General features: G+C 39.2%; 1 protein-coding gene across 4 annotated transcripts; it reads left to right on the top strand.

Annotated features, from left to right (window-relative positions):
* The first annotated feature begins 5917 nt into the window (after positions 1-5917).
* Positions 5918-27876, top strand: Pomk (protein O-mannose kinase). 4 transcript variants are annotated; one of them, XM_026380285.2, is made up of 5 exons: positions 5918-6311; positions 9878-9963; positions 13236-13332; positions 14802-15104; positions 23896-27876. In XM_026380285.2, the coding sequence occupies exons 4-5, from the start codon at positions 14823-14825 to the stop codon at positions 24664-24666; spliced, it is 1053 nt and encodes a 350-aa protein (XP_026236070.1). In that variant the 5' UTR covers positions 5918-6311; positions 9878-9963; positions 13236-13332; positions 14802-14822; the 3' UTR covers positions 24667-27876. The 4 variants fall into 4 exon arrangements, with proteins under 4 accessions (XP_026236070.1, XP_026236071.1, XP_026236072.1 ...); XM_026380286.2 differs by having other exon boundaries at positions 5918-6196; XM_026380287.2 differs by having other exon boundaries at positions 5918-6170.
* Positions 27877-27966: the final 90 nt, after the last annotated feature.

The following is a 27966-nucleotide window of genomic DNA, read 5'->3' on the forward strand; positions in this document are numbered from 1 at the left end:
GATTTAATGAGAACCTATTTCACTAAAAAAGGGCTGGGGATGCAGCTTAGTGATGAAGTGACCCCGAGTTCAGTCCCCAGTACTACAAAACAAAACAAAAATACCATATTGCAACACATTGAAAGTAGAAGTTCTGAGGATCTAGGTATCTTCTATTAAGTCAAGAGATTTGTAAAAACATAAAACAAGGTCATTTTTCTATTATAAAAGATTATTCTTAGGGGCTGGGGACGTGACTCAAGCGGTAGCGCGCTCGCCTGGCATGCGTGCGGCCTAGGTTCAATCCTCAGCACCACATACAAAGATGTTTTGTCTTTGTATATTAAATATTAAAAAATTCTCTCTCTTTTAAAAAAAAGATTATTCTTACATATAATGATTTTATTGCTTATAGTAAATAAAATTTAGAATTTCAATAGTATCAATACTATCAAAGTAAATGTAGGGTTAGAAACAAAGAACAAGACACACTACCCTTAGGGATCTCAATTTTGAGAGAGACTAACAGTATACTACTCACCTCAGTACCTTGAAAAAATGCTATATTGGCAATTTGAAGAAATATTTGAGAATAAGAAATAGAAGGTAGTATTTGCTTGATAGTGTCAGGAAGAGTTCACAATGTGGGACAGATTTGACTATTCTTAAAGAATAGTCTATAAAGTATTCTTTTTGACTATTCTTTATTTGACTATTCTTTGTTATATTCTTTAATGAAGCCTTAATTCTACAATCGGTTGAATCCCAAATACCAACTTCTGAATTAGCAAGGGAATTCAGAATATTTTCCTCTGGAAGTTAGGTTATTTAAAAAAAAATGTTTTCAAACATTTGTTTCAAAACTCATTAATGAACAGTTAAATAAGTGGGTTTCAACCAGTTTTTTGAAATGAAATAAAATAGAAAAAAAATAATTTCATTGAATTATTTAAATGTCTCATTTTTTAAAAGGTGGAAGATTTTTTTCTAAAATGAGCATTTAGTACTATAAATATCCCTCAAAGAACAGTTGTTCTTAGAAATGCTGATGTACTTTCTAATTTCCTGTATTGTCTTTTTTTGATGACTTATCTTTTCCCATGCAAGATGTGATTTTTGTGATATTTCATATACCTAGTGATTTTGCACTTTGTCCTGAGCATTTTAAATATCCTAAGACTGATTCTTGTGTAAATGTCATGTAAAATGTTGATACTTTTTCTTCTTGCAAGTACTTTTGTTAGGTAAGGTAAAGGTTGCAGGTCCTTCTACAGACTGTGTTCCAAACTAGATAACACTTTTCATGTGGGCATGTCCAGTTTGGGACCTGAACAGAAATCTGTTAGTACAGTTCTCAAAGTCTTTGTTATGCTAATTAGAATTAGATCAATAATGTGCAGGTCACAGGTGAGTTCAATTTTATGAGGTTACTTGCTTGGTCCCCTCACTTTCTTCTGTCTTTCCAGTACTTTTGATTCCCTGGAGTTCCCCATTTAAGTCCTCTGGCTACAATCCTTCTTTAATTTGCACTGTCAAGAACCTGCTGACTTCCACAATTGTCTCCAGCAATGGGAAAATGGGGGATGGGGAGAATGGCACCAGAGTTTGTCTCTGCTCTTTTGGAGTCATACTTTCTCTGAATGGGAGGGAAGACTTCCTCAGAGTTTTGAGTCATAGCATTTTGTTTTCATTCATTTGCTGCTGCCACTGCCTTTTTAAAAAATATGTTTTTAAGTTATAGATGGGCACAATATCTTTATTTTTATTTTTATTTTTATGTGGTGCTGAGGATCGAATCCAGGGTCTCACACGTACAAGGCAAATGCTCTACCACTGAACTACAACCCCAGCCCCTGCTTTTTGTGACCAGAGTTACTGGGGGCTTCCATGCAAGGAAATAAAGAAAAAAGGAGAGAGGAAGGAGGAGGAGAAGAGAGAAATGATGTGTACTTTTATCCTGGAAATAAAATAGAAAGATAATCAAAATATCAACAGTTTTATTTCAATGGTTAAGAAATGCATATGTAAACTAGGAATGTAGCTCAGTGGTACTCAGTGTTTCAGAGATTCCATTTTTTTGCTCCATAAGCCAGGACCAGAGAGTTCCCCTGTTTTAAGGTTTGTTGAGTGAGTTCAGGTCAGAGGAAATCAGGAAAAGGAACATTTTGACCGGTTCTGTAGTGCTTCAATTTCTGGTGTTCTTTGATTCACTCCAAATAGCTGTGCCATTTGTTCTATTTAGATTTTAAAGCTGTGTTTCATGGAAAAGAAAGTTTTTCATGTGTTCACTCCATCTTACCAGGAGTCAACCCATTTATCTTTATTTAGATCTCTGCTTTATTGACTTTTGCAGTGTTTTTGTTTTTGCTTCCTCCCAACACACTCGCTGGGCCTGAAATCAGAGTTTCTAATCACTCAGTATCCTTTGGGGCAGATAATTCCTATATAAAGGGAATCTTTATTACTGCCCTTTCACCAGAGAAGTAAATTCCTGCTTAATGTTAACTTGCTTACCACTCCATTTCAAACAAAATTTCATCTCCCTGTCATCTGATGGTTGGTTGATTACTGAAATTCTACAGTCAGTTCTACTAGAACATGACCATAGTTGTACCCCTAAGACTTATCGTTCTATACAAAATCCTAAATAAAATCTTGGAGTTAGGATGTGAGCATTTTGGCCACCATGTGGTTTAAATGAATTTTTTGATGCAATAAAATTGAATATGTATTTTAAAAAATCACAAACAAACAAAAAAAACCCTTGGGAGTTTACAGAAAACTGGGGTTCTCTAGCACTCAAAAACTTTATCGGCTAAAAAAATTAAAAAGATCAAAATGACAGCACAGTTTTATTCACATCAGTAGTTCAAGAGCACATACATGAACTGGGGATGCAGCTCAGTGGTACAGTGCTTGTCTAGCATGCATGAGGACCTGGATACAATCCCCAGCACCAAAAAACAACAACAAAAAAGGCATATGTGTGATAATAAATTTGGCGCTTTACCTGTGTGAAGCATAGCAGTCATAGGAAGGGTAGCAGCTTGTGAGTTATTGTGAAGTGGTAGAGGAAGGGTCATTTGAAATCTGACAGTTGTAAAACCGGATGTGCATGGATATGGCTCATAACACGATAAAGACACTGATAGATGTTAGGGCATGTCCTTGTGTGATTTGTGTATACCTATGCAGCATGTCTTAGCTGGCTGCAATTTTTATACCTACCTAGCTTGCTTGCTTCCTTTCTTTCTTTCTTTCTTTCTTTCTTTCTTTCTTTCTTTATTTATTTATTTTTATGTGGTGCTAAGGATTGAACCTCACACATGAGAGGCGATCTCTCTACCACTAAATTACAACCCCAGACCTGGTTTTTGCATCCACACAAGCGCTTTTCTAGGATAAAACTGCACATCAACAAATAGGAAATTTGTGTTGTGCTAGTATTATTTCTTAATATACCAGTCATATTGAAACAAGTTTTCATCTTTAGAGTGTGCCATAGAACTGACTGTACATAATTTTATTAATTTCTTTCTTACTCTCCTATATCTACTGAATTTTCAACTCTTGATTTTTTCCTTCCAAGTTCTTATATTCAGAGTTTCACATATCTCACATTTTCCTTTTACTCTTAAAAATTATTTTTTATTTAATAGGTTTGTTTCATGAGCCTCCTAAATGGTCTACCTCTAATACATATCACATATTGCTGCCAGACTTATTTTTCACACATACTCACACACACAAATAGATAAACACTATAGAAAGAATAAATACACATTTTTAAAAGTTAGATTGGTTCACCACCCTTAGTCATATATTGTGAATATTCTTTCTTGTCAGTATATGTACATATAGGTCTATAGCATCATTGTTTTATTGTAAAATACACATAATGACTTACTATTTAACCACTTTTAAATGTACAGGTCAGTGGTGTTAAGTATGTTCACACTGTTGTTCATTCATCACCACCATCCATCTACAGAACTTCTTCATCTTCCAAAACTGAATCTTTGTACCATTATATAGCATCATTCCCCCCACCCCCCCCCCCACTACTGAGGATGAACCCAGGGTCCTGCATATGAACTTGCCATCCTCCTGCCTTAGCCTCCTAAATCACTGGGATTACAAGCCTGGGCATTTAGATGTAATTTAAACATTTTTAAAAAAATATTTTTTGGTTGTCAATGGACCTTTATTTTATTTATATGCAGTACTGAGAATTGAATCCAGTGCCTCATACATACTAGGCAAGTGCTCTACCACTGAGCTACAATCTCAGCCCCAGTTTAAATATTTTTAAAGACTGTGGGGAATATAATTTCCTTCCACAATCCCTATTATACTTTTGGATTTATTTTCTACTACAAATATTATTTTTCATAATACTCAGATCTCTTGTGTATATTTCCGCAGGACAAATTTCCACATGTATTATTTCCACAGGACAGATTCCTAGAAATGGGATTTGCTAGGGCACACAGGAGGAATTAGTACAGGTTCTTCCATTTTACACTGTGTAAGAGGTGGGGAAACAGATTCTGGGCATCTGTAGTATGTGTTACAATTCTTTTTGACACGAAAAAGTAGCTCTTAGGTGTTTTGTTGTTGTTTTGTTTTCACTGTGCAGAGGATAGAACCCAGGGCCCCACAAAGGATTGTAGTTTTGTTTTTTGTTTTTAAATTTTTTAGATGTTGATGGACGTTTATTTTATTCACTTATTTATATGCGGTGCTGAGAACCGAACCCAGTGCCTCATACATGCTAGACAAGCGCTCTACCATTGAGCCATAACCCCAGCCCCAAAGGATTGTAGTTTTAATATTCATTGTATAGACTTTTAGTACAGGTTCAGTTCTTTTAAACTCACATTGTGTTATTCTCTTAGTTTCCAACTTGGAAAACGGGTCAGTATGAGGGTACTACTTTTGTTGGGGAGGATGGTGGGAATTAAACCCAGGGAAGTTTACCAGTGGGTTACATCCCCAGCTCTTTTTTATTTTTTAGAGACAGGGTCTTGCTAAGTTGCTGAGGATCTCTGAAGTCTTGCTGAGGTTTCTGAGGCTGGCTTCCATCCTGTAATTTTCCTGCCTCAGCCTGGAATCACTGGGATTACAGGTGTGTGCCACTGCACCTGGCTAGATGACATTTCTAATTTAAACAAAAAGTTACATCACTCTATGTCTCATATTCAATGTCGCAACTTATTCCTTACCCCTATCATTTTCCCACCAAGTGCCAACATTGGTATGGTGTGTTGAGGCTTTTCTACTTTCTCCAAATCTTTAGGCTTGCTTAAGTTGTTATCTGCTGGTCTTTGAATGTGTGAAGCTCAGCTTTACTGCTCTCTGGGGGAATCCCCACAGCCCACAGTGTCCTTTACACCAGTGATTCTCAAATTCCATTGGCATCAGAATTGCCCAGAGGCTTGACCTAGGATGGGGCAAAGAATCTGTAGTTCATATAATGTGCTGGTGCTGCTGATCTGAGAACCAGACTTTGGAACTACCGCTTTACAGTGAATGTAGATTTTTTTTTTTTTTTTTTTAAGTTGTAGATGACCCAATACCTTTATTTTATTTATTTATTTTTATGTGGTGCTGAGGATTGAACCCAGTTCCTCACATGTTCTAGGCGAGCGCTCTACCACTGATCCATAGCCCCAGCCCTGTGAGTCTAGATCTCACAGGAACCAGCATCATGCTAAGACCAGACTGGGTCAGCACATGCTCACAAGTTCGAATGTAAGAAAAGCACCTGGGCTGGGCTTAAACTCAGGTTTTTGCTCCGCTGGGTCAGGCCTCCGGGTGCGTGGTGAACAGTGGACACTAGAGGGCAGCCTCGCGTTCGCCTTTCCAGGGCTGCTTCCGGCCGCGCCGGCGCAGTAGGCTGCGTGCGCGAGGGCGAGAGGCGCTGCGTTTTGCTGGCGTGAGTTCCCGGAAAGTCGGGAAGGAGGCTCTGTTTTGTGCCGGTCCCGCACCTGGCTGGCCAGCGCCTCGGGCCCAGGCTCCGGGTAGACGGGGTCGGACTCAATACAGCCTCGGGCCGCCCGCTCCGAGGTGTGCCTCACCTGCTGGGCTGTACCGGCCCGCATCGCCTTACACCCCGCTGCTGAAGGCCGGAGGACTCCGCCCGTGACAGGCAGACATCAGTCCTTCCATCTGGCGCTTGTTATGTACGGGTTCGTTTCTGCCAGAGCTGTGTGAAGTGAGACCATATGCTGCTTTTCTTTTCTTTTCCTTTTTTTTTAAAAGCAGAATTTAACTACTTAGTAATTTTGTGTTCTCCACCCATTGCCTTTACAATGGAACCCAAACGCTAAGTAAGCATCCAGAATATTTAAAATAGTTAATGTACCTTGTGTTTTACTGGAAAATTGGGTTCTGCTCTACATTGTATTGGTTGACACTAATCTGTCACTTCTAGAATTGTATAAAATGTTCTGTAAATTGGTTAAAATTAAGCTGTGACTCTACAGCAGTGGATCCCATCTGTCACCTCCCCTAATTATCAAGATTTTTATCAGTGACAGAAATCCTTTGTATTTAATTAAATAGTTCCTAAATATTTCCTACCCAACTGACTCCCACATTCCTTATTCCTTAATGTGCAAGGTATTTTTCAGGACCAGTAAATCTTAGTGTTTTGTTTGTTTGTTTGTTTTATTTCTAGGACAAAATTCTTATGCCACACTACCTCATTCTAAGCTCTAGGCAGACTGCTCTAGAAATATACTTTTAAAATTAAAAAGCCAATCAGATATTGAGATGGGCTAAAACCTTCTTTAATAAACTGTCAGTCTCAGTGTCACACACACCCCCATCCCAGAGTGATCATATTGGGTTCAATTCAGTTCAGCCCCTGAACGTTGCAGGGTTTAAAGGAAGAATGTGGGTTTGAGGCCCAAACTTGTATAGTTTAGTGACCTTGGAGAAGTCACTTCACCTTTGAATCAGTTCTTTATCTGTAAGTTAGGAATAACAACACGAATTATATCTACATCACAGAATTGGTTGAAGTTGACACTGTGTAAAAGTCATTTGAATTTTTGGATGAGTGTTTTTGAGGAAGAATTCAGAGTGTGGGGCCTTAGGGATAATTAAAAGGCTATTGATGCATATAAAATACAGAGGCAACGAGAAATGCATTAACAGTGTGCTGAGTAATGTCAAAGGTACAATAGTGATCAGAGATCGAGGGTTATAGAATTTTGTATCTGATGTTGGTAGTTTTTGAGTGTGTCAGCTTTCCATTGCTGTAATAAATACCTGAGTTAAATCAATACAAGAAGAGTACAGATTTAGTTTGGCTCACCATTTTGGAAATTTCAGTCTATCAGGGGTTGGCCCTATTGCTTTGGGCCTGTGGTAAAGGCAGTACATCATGGTGGGAGCAAGTGGTGGAAGAAAGTTCTTTATCTCAATGGCATCCAGGAAGCAAAAAGACACAGGAAAGGACCCAGGGCCAAAATGCCCTCCAAGATTATTTCCCCGAATGACTTAACTTCCTTTCATTAGGCTCTGCCTCTTCAACGTTCGTTGTACCACTTGCAATAGTGCCACAGGCTGGTGACCAACTTGGTCTTTGGGGAACGGGTATCCAAACCATAGAAGAGTGAAAATGAAGAAAGTGTAGAGAGCAAGATACCAGGTGCTAGAGAATGATAAGCAGATGTGAATTTATAGTCTAGATTCTTCATTTGCACAAATCCCTTGCAAGGAGGTCCAGCAGTTCTAAACTCATAATTGTGATTTTTTTTTTTATTCTTGTTTTTTATTTTGGGGAAGTACTGAAATCAAACCCAGGGCTTTGTGCATGCTAGGCAAGTGCTTTACCAATGAGCTGCATCTGTAACCCTTTCTTTTTAAATTTTATTTTGAGACAGGATCTTGCTAAGTTGCCCAGGGTGGTCTTGAACTTGGAATCTTTCTGCCTCAACCTCCTGAGTAGCTAGAATTACAGATGTGTGCCACTGACTTACATGATCTTTTCTTATCCTTTCCTTCCCAAAATTATATAAGCTTCAAGCCCCATAAAACCTGAAGCCATCCTTAGTGACAAGGTAGGATCAGTGGAAGGTTACAGATAAAGGAGAACTTGAAGGTTGAAAGAATTAAAAAAATGGAAAGAGGTGGTGGGTAAGAGACATTAGAAGGCAGATACCATAAAGAGACGAAGAACAGAGTTAATGAGCATGAAAACAGGTGGGAGAAAACAGTGAATTCATGAAGATGGTGAAATCAACTGTGATTAGCAGTCATGCTTTCTTATCTAGTGTCTGCTGTGTGCCAGGTGCTGAGGACATGTGGGGAACAGAACAGGCAGACCTCTGTAGAACAGTCTAACAGGAACAGATGAGCCAAACCTGGAGCTGCAGCCCCAAAGGGTGCTTTTGAGCCTGAAGAAAGTTTGAGCTGGAGTGTAGGGCCGGGAAGGGTCTGGAGAGGTGGATAGGGGTTAGAAGGCTGGTGAAGAAACTCAGTTCTAACTACTGAGCTACATCCCCAACCTCTCAGGGAACCTTCTGAAAGTTTGAACTTTTTCCTGAGTGCAAATAGGAGCTGTTGAATGTTTTTAATCCAGAAGAAATTAAATATGTGATTTGGAAGAATCATTATATCTGTCAGAAAGCAACTCTTGCACATATATCTAAGGAGATGTGTTCAAAACTTGTTTCACTAAAACTGCCAGGGCAGGTAGGGACTAGGACTCTGTCTTTAATGATCATTGTGTGACCATCCCCATAGCTCTCGGGAGTTGTTCAAGAGTATAACTCAGCAATGTAGATGTCTATGATATTTAGTATTTCCCAGTATTTAATATATGTATAGCTTTTGAAAAATAAAAAACTTATAGTGTGGTCAAATGATTAAAAATAGTGAGCTAGAAGGGACTAGAGTTATAATTCAGTAGTAGAGTGCTTGCCTTACACATGTGAGGCCCTGGGTTTGATCCTCAGCACCACATAAAAATAAATAAAGTAAATATATTTTAAAAATAGTATCCAAAGTACATGTATGAAGACAAAAAAAAATAAAGTTCTTATTATTATTTAAAAAAAATAGTGAACTGGCGAGATTCAGTGGCTCACGCCTGTAATCCCAGCATCTTGTGTGTGTGGGGGGGAAGCAGGAGGATTACAAGTTCAAAGCCAGCCTCAGCAATTTAGCAAGGCCCTAAGCAACTTTGAGACCCTAGCTCAAAAAGGTCTGGGGATGTAAGTTGGTGGTAAAGTGCCCCTGGGTTCAATCCCCAGTACCAAAAAAAGGTGAACTGGCATTTCATGTACATAAATAAATCTCAGAACCATTGTTGAGTTTAAAAAACATCATTAGTTGCAAATGGATAATATAAGTACACAACCACTGTATAAAGCTTGAAAATGTGTTATTGCTTATGGGTTCATACTTGTGAAAATAGAAAGCATGTGAGAGGATTGCATACTCCAGTGGTTTTGAAACGTTAGCATGCGTCCAGATCACCTAGAGGAACTTACTAAAACAGAATTTGTTTCTGTGGTAAATACCTAAGAATTTGCATTTCTCTCAAGTTCCCAGTGAGGTGCTACTACAGACAGGTCCAGGGCCCACAGTTTGAGAATTGCTGATACATACCAATGTGAGGATGGTGACAGCTGCTTGGGATGGAGTGACTCAAACTGGACAGGTTTCAGAGTGGTTTTAAATGTATATTCACTATTTTATTTCTTTTACAAAGTTTGGGCTCAGTTGTAGAATGTGTGCTTAAGCCTCTGAGAGTCCTGGGTTTGTTTCCCAGTATCAAAAACAAAACAAAATATTGGAAACAAATATACATTGTAAATTGGCAATGCCAAATAGATATGCACAGTTTTACTTTTTATTTTTCTCTTGGAACATTTTATTAAAGGAAAAGATCCTATCTGCTGTGTGGAGAATGGATTGGAAAAGAGAAAGAAGGGGGAGACCATGCAGGAAACTCTTGCAGAAGTTCAGGTAAGAGATATTGATGACTTAATACCAGGGCAGAGGTGGCAAGGAAGGGCAAATATGAACAGATTTGAAGAGGTTTGGGTGATAGAATTGGCTATGTGTGCTGATTGGTTGGTTTCAAGTCACCCTGGTCCATGACTTAGTGAGTGGGTAGGTTGTGTGTCCAGAGTAGAAACCCTAGAGAAGGGGCATGGTGAGGACAGGAAAGAGTCTCTGGAGTCAGCTGTTGTCATCCCAGACCTTGAAGAACCTGTTAAGTGAAGTGTTTAGGAGAAAAATCAAGGATGCAATATAGACTTAGAAATCATAAATATTTAGAGAGCCACTGAAGCCACAGATGTGGATGAGATGACCTTGGCCAAAGGAATATCACCTGATGCTGCAATTGGCCAGCTCTGGCCTGTTTTTATATAGCCTAATAGCTAAGAATGCTTTATTTTTTTAAGCATTGTGGGGGTGGTTGGGATCTAATAAGGAATAATATTTCATGATACATGAAAAATATATGAAATTTAGATTCCAGTGTCCATAAATGAATCTAACTGGAACAGAGCCACACACATTTGTTATATTGTTTGGAGCTGTTTTCACACTCTGGTGACAGAGTTGAATAATTGTGACAGAGACAATATAGGACCAGATGTTACCTTGCACCACCTCTCAGTTTACTGCAGATCACAGTGATAGGTTTATTGCTAGACTTTGACTTATAGCTGCTAAGCCTAAATATTTACCAATTGTTACTTTATAAAAAGAAGTTTGCTGCTCCCTGACCTGAGGTCTAAGTTGAGAAACACTTGGTCACTTTAATTATTGTAAAAGAGACTGCAACCATTTTATCTATTTCTTTATGTGTACCTTCCAAGAATCAGCTGTAGAGACTAAGACATTAGTAGTAAAAGTTATAATTTCAATTGAAGATCCTGAAGGTGATATGAGGGAATGGACCAGAGAGAAAGATGTGGGCCTGGAAGCTTTATGAGAAAGGTAAGCAAATGATCATCCTGACCATAGACAGGCACACTTGGGAAGGCTGAGGTAGTGGGGTGAGCAAACAACTGGCATTATGTCTAGGAGAGGGAAGGTATAGAGTGAAACAGAAGTGGTTCCAGAGTCAGGGTTTCCTGGGCGTCTTTAATGACAGCAAGGCTAAGCAAGCAGCATTTTCCTTTGCCAGTTAAGAAAATATATATATTTATGGGCTAGGGTTGTAGCTCAGTGGTAGAGTGCTTACCTTGCATGCGTGAAGTACTGAGTTTGATCTTCAGCACCAATAAGAATAAATAAAATAAAGATATTGTATCCATCTGCAACTAAAAAATATTTAAAAATTATATATATATATATGTGTGTATATATATATATATACACATATATATATTCAAATTATAGAAGAATAAATTATTTAAAAATTCCCAGATTAGAAAAAGCAGTACTTATGTGCTGGTCCCTCCTACAGCGTCACTGGCTAGGAAATAGAAGGATGGAGTAATCATTCACAGAGCTTGTGAACAGCACAGAAAGAATAGATTAGGGAAAAAGATCAGAAGTACAGTTTGTTATTTTATCTTTTTCAATTGAAACATAATTTAGATACTATAAAAGTTGTTATTTAAAAGTGTACAATTCCTTGATTTTTTTTAAGCACATATTTATAAGATTGTGCACCTATCATCACTAAATCCAGAATTTTTTATCTAAAATGAAATCCCATGTTAATTAGTAGCCATTCCTCATCTCCTTGCCCCCCAAACTCTGTGCAATCACGTTTCTGTTTTCTGTCTTCATGGAATTGCCTATTCTGGACATTTCATATAAATGAAATCATACAACATGTGGCTTTTTATGTCTGGCCTCTTTTATTGACCATAATGTCTTTAAGGTTCATCCCTGTTCTAGCAGTAATAGTGCTTTATTCCTTTTTATGGCTGGATAATAATCCATTTATGAATGTGATACATTTTATTTATCCATTTATTAACTAATTGGAGTCATTTCTATTCTTTGTCTGTTATAAATAATGCTACTTGGGCTGGGGTTGTGGCTCAGTGGTAGAATGCTCGCTTCGCATGTGTGAGACCATGGGTTCGATCCTCAGCACCACATAAAACTAAATAACTGAAATAAAGATATTTAAAATAAATAAATGATGCTACTATAAACATTTGTGTACAAATATAAACATTTGATGTATGTTTTCAATTCATATAAGTATATTCTGAGCAATGGAATTATTGGATGATATGATAAATATGTTTGAAATAGAAATGCTGTATTGTGCTAGGCATAGTAGCACAGCTGGGAAGGCTGAGGCAGGAGGATTGCAAGCTCAAAGCCAGCCTCAGCAACTTAGCAATGTTCTAAGTAACTTAGTGAGACCCTGTCTCAAATAAAAAATAAAAAGGGGCTAGGGATATGGCTTAGTGGTTAAGCATCGCTGGGTTCAAGTCCCAGTACCAAAAAAGAAAAAGAAAAAAAAGAAATACTATATTAATCTATATTATTTGCCACAGTGGCTACATTTTACATTCCCACCAGCAACATATGAGGACTACAGTTTTTCTTTAACCTCACAAACATTTCTTATTGCTCGATTTATTTTTATTGTAACCATCCTAGATGTATTTCATAATTCTTTTTTTTTTTTTGCATTTGCCTTCAAGACAAATGGAATTGAGCATTTTTCATATGCCTGTTGGAAGGTAGATTTTACTTTCTTAAGGACAAGGTACGAAAGAGCTGTCTTCTGGCTGGCTCCTCTCAGGCCTCTGGGCTTGATATGAATGTTATATCTTCAGAAAGGTCTTCTTGGATTCTTCAACTGTTTATTCTCTATCCTTGAATCCTCATCACAGGATAATGATGAATTTTATTTATCTATTTATTATCTGTCTTTCCTGCCTGATTTTTTCATTAATCTCTAAGAGGATAGTAACCATGTCTGTTTAATTCACTCGTGTATTTCAAGTGCTCAGTGCAGAGATGGGCCAGTGGACATTACTTAATATGGTGGAAAAAGCAGATTGGAACCAAATAGAGACTGGTGAGGAAATGTGGGGGTCTGCACCCACATAGGCTGACAGGATTTTGGCGATGCTGGCCAGGTTGTCCAAGGCTTTCCCTGTAGCTCCTGGAGCTTGAAAGTCCAAGAGACATCTGGTCACTAGGAGGGCCTCTAGGAAAGAAGAATGAATCATTTGGACTGCTGTGACTTGTCTGTGTACAGAGTTGCAATTTTTCTTTAACAAACCTCCTTTTTTGGTACTTCATGGAAGAGGACTTTCAAACCAGTCCCTGAGACCAACCAGAACACTGTTTGACACAGACAACTGGATGGAGACCTAGCTGGGAGAAGGAAGATGCTCCTGGAAGGTAAAGTTTCATGTCATAGTTGTATTTGGCACAAGTAGCACACAAGGCAATTCTATCACTAGTATCTCTGGGCATCCCAGTGCCTATATTCAGCTGACACATAGTAATATGGCTTTATCTGTTGTACTGATGGTCCTCTACTCTGCTTCATACATAGCCTTTGCCCCCAGCATCCTGAGTGACAAGCACTCTGCTCATTGTCTTTCCCCAGGCTTGTTCCCCATCTGGACCCCTCCAACACAGACCCTATAGTGGCTCCATTGCTGGAGTCCATCCCTTCTCAGGGTTACTTATTGCCACTGTCACCTGAGTTCTTTTTCTAATCTTACCACCCTTATTCTAGCTCATAAATTTTTGATTGTTATCTCAGATCATTTCCAGGTCCTCCTAACTGGTCTCCAAGCCTCCAAGTACCTTCCAAGGAGCATCCCAGACTCACCTTTCATATCAGCTCTTTGGGAAAACAATTTGATGTTCAGAGTTTGGGGATTGTGGCTGTGGCTCAGTGGTATAGTGGGTACCTGGCACACATGTGGCACTGGGTTCGATCCTCAGCACCATATAAAAATTAAAAAATAAAGATATTGTGTTCATCTACAATTAAAAATATATATAAAATGTTCAGAGTTTGGGCTGGGGGTGTAGCACAGTGGTAGAGTACTCACATAGCATACCCAAGACACTGGGTTCAATCTGTAGAAACACAAATGAAAAAATAAACCATGAACTCCCCCCCCCCCCACCTCCCGCCAGGGTTGAAACCTAGGCCTTGCACATGTTAGGTGAGTGCTCTGCCACTGAGTTACAGCTCCACCTTCTCAAGGGCTTTTGAGTACCTTCCAAGGAACATCCCAGTTTCTTAGCTGGGTTCAAGTGGGCCCGACCTACTAACGTACCCCTTTGTCCATCTTCTGCCCCAGCACCACTGCTTTTATTTTACTAAATATTAATGCATATCTACTTAGTGCAAAGTGCTGTAAGACAGAGTCAAAGGCAGACACCTCCCATTCTGCATAATCTAGATGAATCCAAATTTTAATTTAATAAAGAATAATGAGCTGGGCGGCACATGCCTATAATCCCATCAACTTGTGAGGCTGAGGCAGGAGGATTGCAAGTTCAAAACCAGCCTCAGCAACTTAGCAAGAGCCTGTCTCAAAATTTAAAAGGGTCGGGGGTAGGGTTGTGAATTAGAGGTTAAGTGCCCCTGAGTTTAATCCCTGTTGCCAAAAAATTTAGAAAAAGAATAATGATTATGGGGGTGCGGGAAAAGCTGAAATTGAGTGGTTAATATAAGCCTAATGTTCAGTTCCTCTCTTGCTCCTCATGTGACTCCAAAACTTATAGGACCTACGAGTGGGGAGGCATGAGAGGGTGTAGCTACGTTCAGGCCAGTGTCATCAAAATGCTTCATGGAAATTAATTATAGCTGAAAGTGTTATTGCTTCTTGTCTCTTGTTATATTGCAGGAACTGATACAGGATAACAACATGGAAAGGAAAGCCCAGGAGAGCAGGAAAGGTCTGACCCACAGAGAAGTCCCTCGTGTTGTTGGGCTGCTGCTCGCCATGGCCCTTATGAATGTGGTCCTTTACCTCTGCTTCGACCGATTTTTCATATCCCCTCAACATTCCACCAAGGACCCTAGATCTTGTCCATATGGTTACTTCAAAATGGGGCAGATGAAAAACTGTTCACCCTGGCTGTCCTGTGAGGAGCTGAGGACAGAAGTGAGACAGTTGAAGCGTGTTGGGGAAGGAGCCGTGAAGAGAGTGAGTACATGGTTTTCTTCTGCATTATCACTTGTGTCAGCTCTTTTGGAAAACAATTTGGCTTTCTGGGCTAAGACCCATAAAAGGAAGTGGATGTAGTGGCACCTGCCTCTAGTCCTAGCACTTGGAAGGTTGAGTCAGAAGGATCACTTAAGCTCAGGAGTTTGAGGCTAGTCTGGGCCACATAGGAGATCCTGTCTTAAAGATCCATAAAGGCTCTTTATATCTGTCTTTGAGCCCAATAATCTCATATCTGGGATTTTAATTTTAAAAGAGGAAAAGAATCTGAAGGAAGGAAAAAAGCTAAATGCATAAAGGAGTACTATACTAGTGGAAAACTAGGACCAACAATTTTAGGAGAACAATTAGTTAAATTATGGTCCAACCACTTGTTGGAATATTCTATAGCTATTTAAATGTAGTTAGGATTACTCATGTAGCAACAGGAAGAAAATCTTAAGAAATTAGAATAAATTTTTAAAAAATCATTTCAGTAATGAAAAAAGAAAAAGAAAATAAGTTAAAAAAAGGAAGATTTAGAATTGTGTAGTGTGTTATTTTCAACTGCAAAATTAAATATTTTTGTGGAAAAATGCAAAAGTGGCAGAAATTGTGTAAGACAAAGGGGGAATTATGAGCAGTTTTTTCTTGATTTTTAAACCATGATGGTATTACTGATTTTTTTAAAGTTATAGTTAAGACACAATACCTTTATTTTGTTTATTTTTATGTGATGCTGAGGATCGAACCCAGGGCCTCGCACGTGCTAGTCGAGCGCTCTACGGTTGAGCCACAACTCCAGCTTGGTATTATTGATTTTTAAAATTTTCTTTTATTTGAAAAGAGACATCAAGGAGTCAATTCAGTTTTCATATAGAAACTCCAAGATCTTTGTCCCATTGATAACCAGTGTACGCTACACTCTATATGGTTGTCATTTCTGTGGAAGCTGAGTCTACCAGTACGCAGTCAGTGGCTTTAGAAGACAATTAAAGATTGTTGAACGAAGAAAGGTTCTTTGTGAATTTGCAACAGGCAAAGGCAGGGAGAGATCAGGAAATGCACCTACAAAGCTGCAGTTTGATAAATGGCTAATGAGGATGCCATGGTTTCCTCCTGAATATAGATGGAGGCATCTTAAAGGAAGAAATTAGGGAGAAGGGGAAGGAATTTGTAGAAAGTACTTTATTCATTGTAGGTGCCATGGGTAGAGTGGTGAAGGAAACAAAGACACTGATTTCTTTTTTAGTTGGAAAGTCAGATACTAAGAAAAATAAGAAAGTTACATTATGATGTGTTAAGAAGACAAAACAGGCAAAGAAATGATGTGCTTGTCATTCTAGGTCTTTAGGAGAGGACATTGGCCAGAGCAGTGGGAGACCATGATGAGAGTGTGGGCATCTAGGGAAGAGGCCCCATTCCTCTGTGCAGGGAACATTCCTGGTTGTTCAAGGAGCAGGAAGGAACCTAGTGTGACCAGAGAGCAGGAAGAGAAAAAGAGGTCTGTGAGGTCTGAGAAGGGTCAAATTGGGAGCCAGGTTATGCCAGGCCTCACAGAACTTTGAGAACCACTGGAAAAATTTTAGTAGAGAAATTTATTTTGTAAAGGGATTATCTTAGCTACTATGTGAAGAGTGGATGAAAGGTGGCAAAGGTGGAAGATTGGTTAGGCTTTTTTGCATGTGAGGGATGGTTATGGCTTAACAAGAGTGTTAGTAACAGAAATAGAAATCAGTGGATTCTGGACATATTTTCAAGGTATTAACAATAGGGATTTTCTAATTGACTGGATGTGGGGTATGAGAGAATGAAGAGATTCTAAGTGTCTGAGATGGACATATTAATTCGGGTGTGAGACATCCAGGTGGGGGTGTGGGCAGTTAGATGTGCAAGCCCAGCATTATGGATGAGGTCTGAGAGAATATAAATTTGAGACTCAATATTATTTATATGCATTTGAAAGTATTAGAATGTGGAAAAAATCACCAAAGAAGGGATATAGATAGAAAAGAGGACATAAAACCAGCTCATTTCTATCTTCTTCAAAGAGATGTCCTTGAAAGCTGTACAGTGGTGTATGCTTGTAATCCCAGTTACTTGGGATGTTGAGACAGGGGCATCACAAGTTTGAGGCCAGCCCCTGCAGCTTAAGAAGATTCTGTCACAAAATGGATGTAGCTCAGTGGTAGAGTGCTAGCATGCATGAGGCCATGGGTTCATCCCCAGTACTGGAGGGAAAATGTACATACTAAGAGGTGACCTTGAATGTGTTGTGTCTGTGGTTGTAATTGTTCAGAGCATTTTTGGAATTTGTTGGAATTGCTTCTTTCCTTCCAGGGAATATGATTTTGATGATGGCAAGTTATTATCATTTGTAGATAGACAGATTTAATTTTAGGGAGCCACAAATCATGTTCATCCAAATATGAAATTTAGTAGTATGGCTAATAAGCCTAAGCACTAGCATTTTATTAAAGTGAAATGTGACTATCCAGGCATGGTGGCACACCCCTGTAATCCCAGCTACTCAGGAGGCTGAGGCAGGAAGATTGTAACTTAAAAGCTAACTTTATTTTGACCTTGTTTCAAAATAAAAGTAAAGTGTAAACAAAATGCCATTATATTCTTTTGTTGGATTTTTCTTTAGCTGACACTTCCCTCCCTCAGGACAAAATATTTTGAACACTTGGGTATTAATAGTGTTGGTCAGGAGCCTTGTCTGCCTTCTCCCCTGTCAGAGCCTCAGGATCTGTGCAGTTTGGCACAGAGGAGAGTATCAGTATCCTGAATATAGTCACTTATTGGAATAGCTGTGGGTAACTCAATTCCATTCCATCTCAATGCCCCACCTCCTCTCCATATGGAAGGAACAGGTTTTTCAGTAGGAATTTCTTTCTTTTTTTACAGTCTACAGGTTGAATCCAGGGCCTCATGCATGCTAGGCAAGTGCTTTATGACTGAACTACATCTCAATCTCATCCCCTTCAGTGGGATTTCTAAAGTCAAAATTCTTGACATTTTATTCTGACCTCCACCTCCTCTTCTAACTCTTTTGATCCATCAGTTCCTCAATTCCATGGAGAATTTCAGAATATCCATCTCATGCTTTTTACTTTATGACACCCCTCCTGTCTCTACCTCCTGATTCCCCTAGCAGAGATTCCACGGGTTTTTATTTTCATCATTCTTTTACAAAGCGTTGGAACAACTCCATTACATCTGTCTCTATCATGCCTGGCTGCTCTTGAAACCCAACTCTGCTCTTGGACTTGAGCAACTATACTGGAGTAAGAGAGAAATCCCTCAATCACGTAATTTAAATGCACCATGACAAACTTCAGGTAAGCACAGAGAACTATCCTTGGAAATTTCATTTCCAATCTCTGAGAAGTTTTTCCTCAAACATTCCCATCCTTTGTCTTATCCAATGATCTTGTTTTATGAGATATGAAAGCAGAAACCATCCAAAGGGAATATCTTCATTCTACTTCCACCAGATCTATAAACCAGCAGCTCAGCTCTCATTCTTAATTCCCAAGGTTCCAGGTAATTTAAGTGATTCCCTGCATTGTCAGCCTTCCCACTCTGAACATCATTACTATTGGTATACAAACATACTCTCTTTAAAAAACAAAGTCCTGTTCCCTTGATTCCCCAGCCCTCTGTAGCTCCTGTCCTTTCTCTACTTCCATCATAGAAAGCTGCTCTAACTCTATTTCCACCTTCCTTGCTCTCACTCTTTCATCCTCTTCCAGTGTGTCTTCAAAACACCAGCACTCTAGGGAAACTTCTCTTATTGAGGGACCAGGTCGTGTCAGTTCTATTTTCAGAATATGTCCCAGTGTGCTCAACAGAATCTGTCCACAGACTCCCCTCTTGCCATCTAACAGTCTCCCTGCTTACGCTTTTGCCGACTACTATATACAGTTGTCTTCTAGACATATTGGATCATGCCATTTTTCTTCCTTAAAACCCATTTGGTGGCTTCCTGTTGTCCCTTGGGGAAAAAAAAATTAACCTTTTAATTATCCCTCTTGCTCCACCCTCCCTGCTGTGGATCCTTCCTCCCTCCCAGAACTCTTACCAGGATTCTCACTCCTTGTCTTGTAGTCTTTCCTTTGTTCCTTGTTTAAACCAAGTCCTTTCTTATGGGTCTTTCTCTGCCTGAAGCTCTGCCACTCCCCAGCCCAGTACTGGAGATAGGCATTGGACTCAGTGATGCTCTGCCAGTGAGTCACATCCCCACCCTTTCTACTTTGAGAGGGGTTCTTAATAAGCTGCCCAAGCTGGCCTCAAATTTGTGATCTTCCTGCCTTAGCCTCCCGAGTAGCTGGGATTAGAGATGTGTGCCACCACTCCCAGAGTTCTGTTACTTTTCTAACAGGAATTCCCTCCCTGATGGCCCTAAGTCCCACCCTTACCATATATTCTCGTTCTCATTTATCTTGTTTTTTGTTTGTGTCTCTTATAAATGTGTAAGTCCCCTGAGAGCACAGAAGGTGGGTCCAGAGCATCTAGCCATACCTTATTGTATCTAGGACACACTTTGGGGGCCAGAGCACAAAACCTCTTTAATTGAATTCTCGGTACATAAAATATTGATTTAATCTCAGATAGTTTCCTCAATATATACAAACTGTGCCACTCCCTTGTCTTCCCCAGACTTTTTTTTTTTTTTTGCTTGTTTTTGTAATGGCCAGGGGCATTATATCCTCTACCTATAGCAATTTGTAGCTTTGCCCGTAAACTATAGTAACCTGTTTATGGTAGGCAGGTTGGCCTATTGCTTTTTCTTTATTCCTTTTTTTTCTTAATTATAAAAGCAGTATATTCAAGTATTTATTAGGAGACAAAGTAGAAAGTTAAAGTTTCCTTTTCCTTCCTCTTGCTCTCTCTGTCCTCAGTCTTATTCCCTAGGAATAACAGTTGGGGGTTCATCCATTTTGGGTTTTTAAACCTAAGATTACATTGAAAGACCCAAGCTGGGTGTGATGGTGCATGCTTATAATCTCAGCTACCTGGGAGCCTGAGGCAGGAGGATCACAAGTTTGAGGCTAGCCTGGGTAACTTAGACCCTGTCTCAAAATAAAAAATGAAAAGGACTGATGTAGCTCAGTGGTAGAACACCCCTGGGTTCAATACCTAGTGCCACAACAAACAAACAAACAAAAACAAGAAGGGTCTCTGCTTTCATGGCCCCTGTACTCCCTTCAGTCTGTTAAAACAATAGGCCAGATTATTAAATTATAAGTCAAATATGGGTTGTTTTTTCCCCCTTAAAATCCTCCAGTGAATTACTTTCTCACTCTGAAAAAGTAAGAGTCCAAAGTCCCCTCCTTTTTTTTTTTTTTTTTGGTTTGCTACTGGTGATTTTAAACAGAGGGGTATTTTACCACTGTGCCATATCCCCATCCCTTTTTATTTTTTATTTTGAGACAGGGTCTTGCTAAGTTGCTGAGGCTGGCCTTGTACTTGGCAGTCCTCCTGCCTCAGCCTCCCAAATTGGTGGGATCACAGGTGTGTGCCACCCCATCTGGCAAAGTTCTTTCAGTAAAGCCTTACAATATCTGCTCCCTTTCACTAAACTTTTACCTACTCCTTTATGCCTTGCCCTTCCCACTCTAGCAGCCTAGCCTTTCTGTGCTGAGAGTCTGTGGCTATACTTCCCTACAGGACATCTGGCCCTGATGTTTTCTGCCTAGGATGAAGTTTTTCTCTATATCAAAATGGCCCATTCCCTTATCTCTTTCAATTTGTTGCTCAGACACCCCAGCAAGACCTTCCCAAGCCCTATTTTAAAATTGCAAACACTTCCCTGTTTTATTCTAAAACACATTTCACCTGATAATATACTTTATATGTTTCCTATTTATTTTATTGCCTACTTCCTGTAGTAGAATGTAAATTTTATCATTGCAGTTATGTCAGTGTTTTTCCAGCAGTGCTGGGGTCCGAACCCAGGGCCCCCACATGCTAGGCATGCTAGGTTCTACCACTGAGCTAGATAGAACCCCAGTTTTTTTTTTTCTTTGACATAAATTCTCCCTCCCCCCCTCCCATTTCCTTCCTGGGGATTGAACTCAGAGGTACTCTTTACCACTAGCTACATCTCCAGACCTTTCTGGTTTTATTTTTAAACTTAAAGACGGAGTCTCACTAAGTTGCTAAGGGTATCCCTAAGTTGCTAAGCCTGGCTTTGAACTTGTGATCCTCCTGACTCAGCCTCCCAAGTCATTGGGATTATATGTGTGTGCCACCTCACCTGGTTGACATAAATTATTGTTAAATGAACGAAGACACATTTGACTACAGTTAAATTCTTTGCTTTATGAAAAGACTACATGACCTATGTTCTATATCTTTTACATTTATATTAAAGGATCACATGGGTGATATAAGAAGTTCCTAGTAATAAATAAGGGACAGGCAAATAGCCCTATAGAAAAATTGAATGAAGGACAATGACCAGACTTTTTATAGTAAATAAATAGAAATGCTGATACAGATGAAAAATGCTCCCAGGCACCATGGCACCTATCTGTAATCTCAGCAACTTGAGAGGCTAAGGCAGAATGATCACAAGTTGGAGGATAATTTAAACACCTGGAGGGTTTCCTGTGGATCATGAGAATGAAAGCAGATGTACATGAAAGTGTTTATAAACTTTAAGATGCTGCATCCATGTTAGTTATGTTAGGTGGATTCATGCGCAGAGTGGGTGTTTTTGGAACCTATATCTGTCAACTCAGCAAGATCCCCTCTCAACCAAAAAAACAAAAAGGGCAGAAGATGTAGCTTTGTGGTAGAGTGCCCCTGGGTTCAATCCCCAGTACTGAGTAAAGAGAGAGAGAGAGAGAGAGAGAGAGAGAGAGAGAGGGAGGGAGGGAGGGAGAGAGGGAGAGAAAGAAAATATTTTTCTGTAGTTGATTTTTTTATACCAAGAAGACTATTTATGATTAGTTTTACAATTAAATAAAAGATGAACACATTGCTGTTGTCTCCAAATATAATTGTTTTAGAAAGTGATAAAAAATAACTAGAGATTGCTAGGAAATGATTCGTAAAATCCATGATTTGCAGATTTAAATTTTTTTAATTTATTCTTTTTAGTTACATATAATTATAGAATGTATTTTGGCAAATGATTTGCATATTTTTAACACTAGAGGTTTTAGATATCTGTGAGTCATCCCAAAGACTAATAATATTTATTAACAAATAACTTTAATTTATCTGAGGCACAAAAATGAATATGACATAATTGAGGATTCAGGAGGAAATCAGTTGGGGCCCGGTCTGCCTCTTCCATGATTTATTGTTGAACATAAGGTAGCACCTTCCTTAAGGTGAAAATTGTTTTTGTATGAAAATGGGCCTTGAAAACCAGTACCAAGCCAGGCACAATGGCACATGCCTGTAATCCCTGTTACTTGGGAGAATGAGTAGCAGGAAACCAAATTCAGGATCAGCCTAGGTAACTTAGTGAGATCCTGTCTCAGGAAAAAAAAAAAAAAAAAGGCAAGAGGATTTAGCTCAGTGTTAAAAGTGTTTGCATAGTATGTGGGAGGCTCTGGGTTTCATCCCAGTACTACAAAACAAAAAAATAAAACAACCAAACAATAATAACAACAACAACAACAAAACCTACCAAAGCCATCTGTCAGCACTAGTCATGACCATGCACAATAGGTCCAAAGAAGTGATGGATCTTAGCCAGGCAAGTGCAGGCCTGTAATCCCAGCAGCTCGGGAGGCTAAGGCAGGAGAATTATGAATTCAAAGCCAGACTCAGTGACCTAGTGAGGCCCTAAGTTAACTCAATGAGACCCTGTCTCTAAATAAAATATAAAAAAGGCTAGGGATGTGGCTCAGTGTTTAAGTGCCCCTGGGTTCAATCCCTGGTACCAAAAAGAAAATAAAAAAAAAAAAAAGAAAGAAAAAAAAGTGATGGATCTTAACAAAGTATTATTTTTATTTTTTTATTAGAGTCAGAATATCAAATTCAGTGGTAATACAAATCTATGGAGTATGTTTATTTGAAAATTTTATAAATTCATCAAAGTTTTACTGAATGTAGCAGCCAGAGTAAAAATGGCTTTTTCCCCCCAAAAGATCCATAGTGAAATTTCTTGGTTATGGGGGTTTGAGGTCTTGAAAGATTTCTCTTTTGAAGGTGAAGGGTTAGGTTTTTTTTCCCATTAAAAACCCTCTCTTCTTAAATCCAAAAGAAATATTTGAGATCCTTTAGTCCACTTCCATTTTATGTAGTGTTTCTGAGTCTTAATCTTTTGAATTATAGAAGTAATGTATGCTTGTCTTGAAAGAATTGGAAAATACCAAAAGATATAAAGTACAAAAAGCACCCTTTGTGCTACAGTAAGTTGGAACTGGCAGGCAGTTGGCTGCCCAGGTCTTTACACAGGCAGCCTCTCCTCCTGGGCCTTGCATTCCCCTTTTCCAACATCTGTGCTGCAAGTCCTGACCATCCTCTAAGACCAACTTCCAGGAACCTTCCAGAGTCATCTCCAGCTGGCTCTCACATCCAGACCACAGTCAGTCCCTCCTGCTGAAATTTTATGCACTAATTTGTTGTTCACCTTCTTGCATGTTATATGTTTGTTCATAGTGAGTCTTTACAACTAGACAAAGTGCAACTCTAGAACTGCAAAGACTGGGTTCTTGTCTCATTCATTTGTCTTCTATGCCACACCTGTTAAACAGAAAGTATTTTTCTTTCTTGTCTCACTTTAGGTGGAGGGGTTAGGTTTGATGTTCTTCTGGCTTTGTTTCAGGTCTTTCTGTCTGAGTGGAAGGAACGCAAAGTTGCGCTCTCACGGCTCACCAGTCTGGAAATGAGAGATGATTTCCTCTATGGACTACAGATGCTGAAATCTCTACAAAGCAAACACATTGTCACACTGCTTGGCTATTGTGAGGAAGACAACACTATTCTTACTGAATATCACCCCTTAGGTTCCTTGAGCAACCTGGAAGAAACACTAAACCTTTCAAAGTACCAGAATGTGAATACATGGCAGCACAGGCTGCAGCTGGCCATGGATTATGTTGGTGTCATTAACTACCTGCACCACAGCCCCCTGGGCACGCTGGTCATGTGTGACTCTAATGACCTGCCCAAGACACTGTCTCAGTATCTGCTAACAAGTAACTTCAGCATTGTGGCAAATGATTTAGATGCCTTACCCCTGGTGAACCACAGCTCTGGGACATTTGTGAAATGTGGCCACAGGGAGCTTCATGGGGATTTTATAGCTCCTGAGCAATTATGGCCTTATGGAGAGGACATACCTTTTCATGATGATCTCATGCCCTCATATGATGAGAAGATTGATATCTGGAAGATTCCAGATGTTTCCAGTTTCCTTTTGGGGCACGTTGAGGGTAGTGATATGGTTCGATTCCATTTGTTTGATATTCATAAGGCCTGTAAGAGCCAGAATCCTGCAGAAAGACCCACTGCTCAGGATATTCTGGATACTTATCAGAAGGTTTTGAATTTACTCAGAGATACTGTGATGTCTCAGACAAGAGAAATGTTATAAAAATCAGTGCAGCCATTGAAGGGTGGGGTTTGAGGACCGAATGGAAGTTATAGCAGTTCTACTCTGATGGTGGTTTTTTGTGTAAACCCTATGGTTTTTTGTTTGTTTTGTTTTTTTATTCAGCTATGTGGCTTTTTTTCTATGTCCACTTGGCCTTTTTGGGTTTTTTTTTTGGTCATTTTTTTCTGTGGTACCTGGGAATGAACCCATGGCCTCACACATGGTAGGCAAGCACTCTACCACTGAGCTACATCCCCAGCTCTTTTTAGTGTTTGAGACAGGGTCTCAGTTAATTGCTGAGGCTGGCCTTGAACTTGAGATCCTCCTGCCTCCGCCTCTGGAGTAGCTGGAATTATAGGTGTGCACATCAGTGCCTGGCTTCATCTGTACCTCTCCTGGCAACTGGATGGAGGTTTTAATTAAGAGCAAACTGGGTCTGATTTAAAGCTGGCTTCATCTTTCTGAGGCCATTTGCTTCCTGGCTGAGATGCAGAAAAATAGTGATCTACTCATATTTGAAGGAAGTAATAAAAGTGTAGCTATAAAGAGGTTCTGTTGCCCCTAATAACTGAATTTATGAGCTTATGAGAAATATATAGGCAGAAGATTTTTAACTGGCAGTATATGAAAAAGACAGTGATTCTTCAAATAATGGTTTCTCTATATAGTTTAAAAAATGGCATTGAAGAAAAAATGTTTATAGCAGCACAATTCACAATATCTAAATTATGGAATCAACCCAGATGCCCATCAATAGACGAATGGATTAAGAAATTATGGTATATATGTATATACAATGGAGTTCTACTCAGCCATTAAAAAAATGTAATTATGGCATTTGCCAGTAAATGGATGGAAATGGAGAATATCATGCTAAGTTAACTAGCCAAACTCAGAAACTTAAGGTCAAATGTTTTCTTTCATTTATGGAATCTAGAGTAAAATAAAGGAAAGGGGAGGGAAGGATAAGAGTACATAAAGAACCAGTCAAATACAAATTAATAGATGAGTGAAAGGAAGTCCAGTAGAAGGAGAAGGGGAGAGGGTAGGGAAAAGGGGAAGAGAAAAGGGAGGATCATGAACTGAAATCAATTTCCATGATGTATGAGTTTGTCAGGTCTTTATAGTTATACTATGTATAGCCATAAAGCTTTAACTTAAAAAAAAAAAAAAGAAAAGAATTTAAAAATGGCATTGAGGGTTAGGGGTATAGCTCAGTGGCAGAGCACATGCCTAGCATTTGTGAAGTCCTGGGGTTGATCCCCAGCACCAAAAAAAAAAAAAAAGGATTTAACATATGGGGTATCCAGAGTGTTTGTGGTCTGTTCACATGGCATTAATGTGAATCATTTAAATCACTGATTTAAATGATTTCTCTATGAAGCTTCTTGTGTTACCCCTTTCCAATGAGATTTTGTTTGTTTGTGTTTTCGTACCAGGGATTGAATACAGCTTAACCACTGACCACATCTCCAACCTTTTTTTTTTTTTTTAATATTTTATTTTGAGACAGGGTCTTGCTAAGTTACTTAGGGCCTCACCAAGTAGCTGAGGCTGATTTTGAACTCAAGATCCTCCTGCCTCAGCCTCCTGAGCTGCTGGGATTACAGTTGTGTGCCACTGCACCTGGCTCCAATGAGTTTCTTAAAAAAGAACTGTTACAGCATACTCTTTGTAATTTGGAATGGATAAAAATATTTAGAAAAGAAAATTGAGGCAAACAATAGCTATGTTACTGGGCTTTAAAAGGTACTTTTAAGTTCCTATTTATTGGGTTTTCCACGTCCAAAATTTGTGGTGAGCATTTTACATCAGCAAGTGTTCCTCATTACCGCACAGTATCAAGCCATCCCACTTGGGTTGCATGGCTGAATCCTTCAAAAAGTTCTTTCCTATGACACTATCAGCCTCATTCGTAGGGGTTGAGGATTTGGTGTGTATTAATGATCACTAACAAGATGGCTAAAGCTGGTGTTCAGAATCGTAGATGTTCTGCATTAGACTCTGCCTTCACCTGACTCAAGCAGGCATCAGAATCACCGGAAGGCACAAGCTGGGTCCCCATAGCTTCTGACTCATTAGGTTTGAGCATTCATAACTGGTTCCCAGTAAAGCTCAAGGTGCTGGTCTGGGGGCTACATTTTGAGAAGCCCTACCCTGAGCTGTCAAGGAGGCACCACAGAGTAGGATAGCAGTATTATCAACATTGTTCCCTATTGCTGGTGGATTGGCCTGTGCTTGGTGAGAGAATATGCTTGCCCACATTCTCTGATGTCACTCTGAAGCTCAGTGGGCACTCCCTTCACCCTGGATTTATTTTGTTATAATAACTCCATTGTTGGGATAATATCAAGTATTGGTGAGGATATGAAGAAACTAGAGTCCTCATAATGTTGCTCATGGGACAAGAGCATGGTACAGGATCTTGGGAAAATAGTCTAGTAGTTCCACAAAAAGTTTAAAATACAGTTACCACATGACCTAGCATGGTTGTACCACATGTATACCCAAGTGATATATACATCCACACAAAAGGCACATGTCAACATTGTCCATAGATATTCATAGTGCAATTATTCACATGATAAAAGGTAATAAAAACCCAAATGTCCATTAGTCAATGAATAAACAAAATATAGTATATCCATACAATGGATTATTATTCAGCCTTAATGAAGTTCTGGGCATGGTGGCACATTCCTATACTTCTAGCTACTTGGGACTGAGGCAGGAGAATTGCAAATGTAAGGTCAGCTTGGTAAATTAGTGAAACATTGTCTCAAAAATTTAAAATCTAAGAAAGGTCTAGTGATATAACTGAGTGGTACAGTGCCCCTGGGTTCAATCCCCAGTACTACAAAACAAAAATAAAAGGAATGAAGTTCTAATGCATGCTATAATATGGATGGACCTTGAAAACATTGTAAGTGAAGGAAGTTACTCACAAAAGACTGCCTATCATGATTCTATTTATATGAAATGTCCAAAATAGGAAAATCCATAGAAACAGTATTTTCTAGAGGGTAGTAGGGAGTTGGGGTGGAAGAATGACTTATACCAGGTACAGAGTTTTTTGGTAGTGATGAAAATGCTCTGAAATTACATAGTAGTGATGTTTGTACAACTCTGAATATATGAAGTACCACTGAATTGTTTTTTAAGAAAGGGCAAATTTTATGGTATGTGAATTATGTCTCAATAAAAATTATTTTAAAAATAGTTTCCACAGTGCTGTGTATGTATACTTTAGAAGCCTTTCACTTGATGTAGGCTGGTAATATGTGGAATTAATTATTTGCT

Source organism: Urocitellus parryii, chromosome 14 (genome assembly GCF_045843805.1).
Source record: "Urocitellus parryii isolate mUroPar1 chromosome 14, mUroPar1.hap1, whole genome shotgun sequence".
Classification (NCBI taxonomy): Eukaryota; Metazoa; Chordata; class Mammalia; order Rodentia; family Sciuridae; genus Urocitellus; species Urocitellus parryii.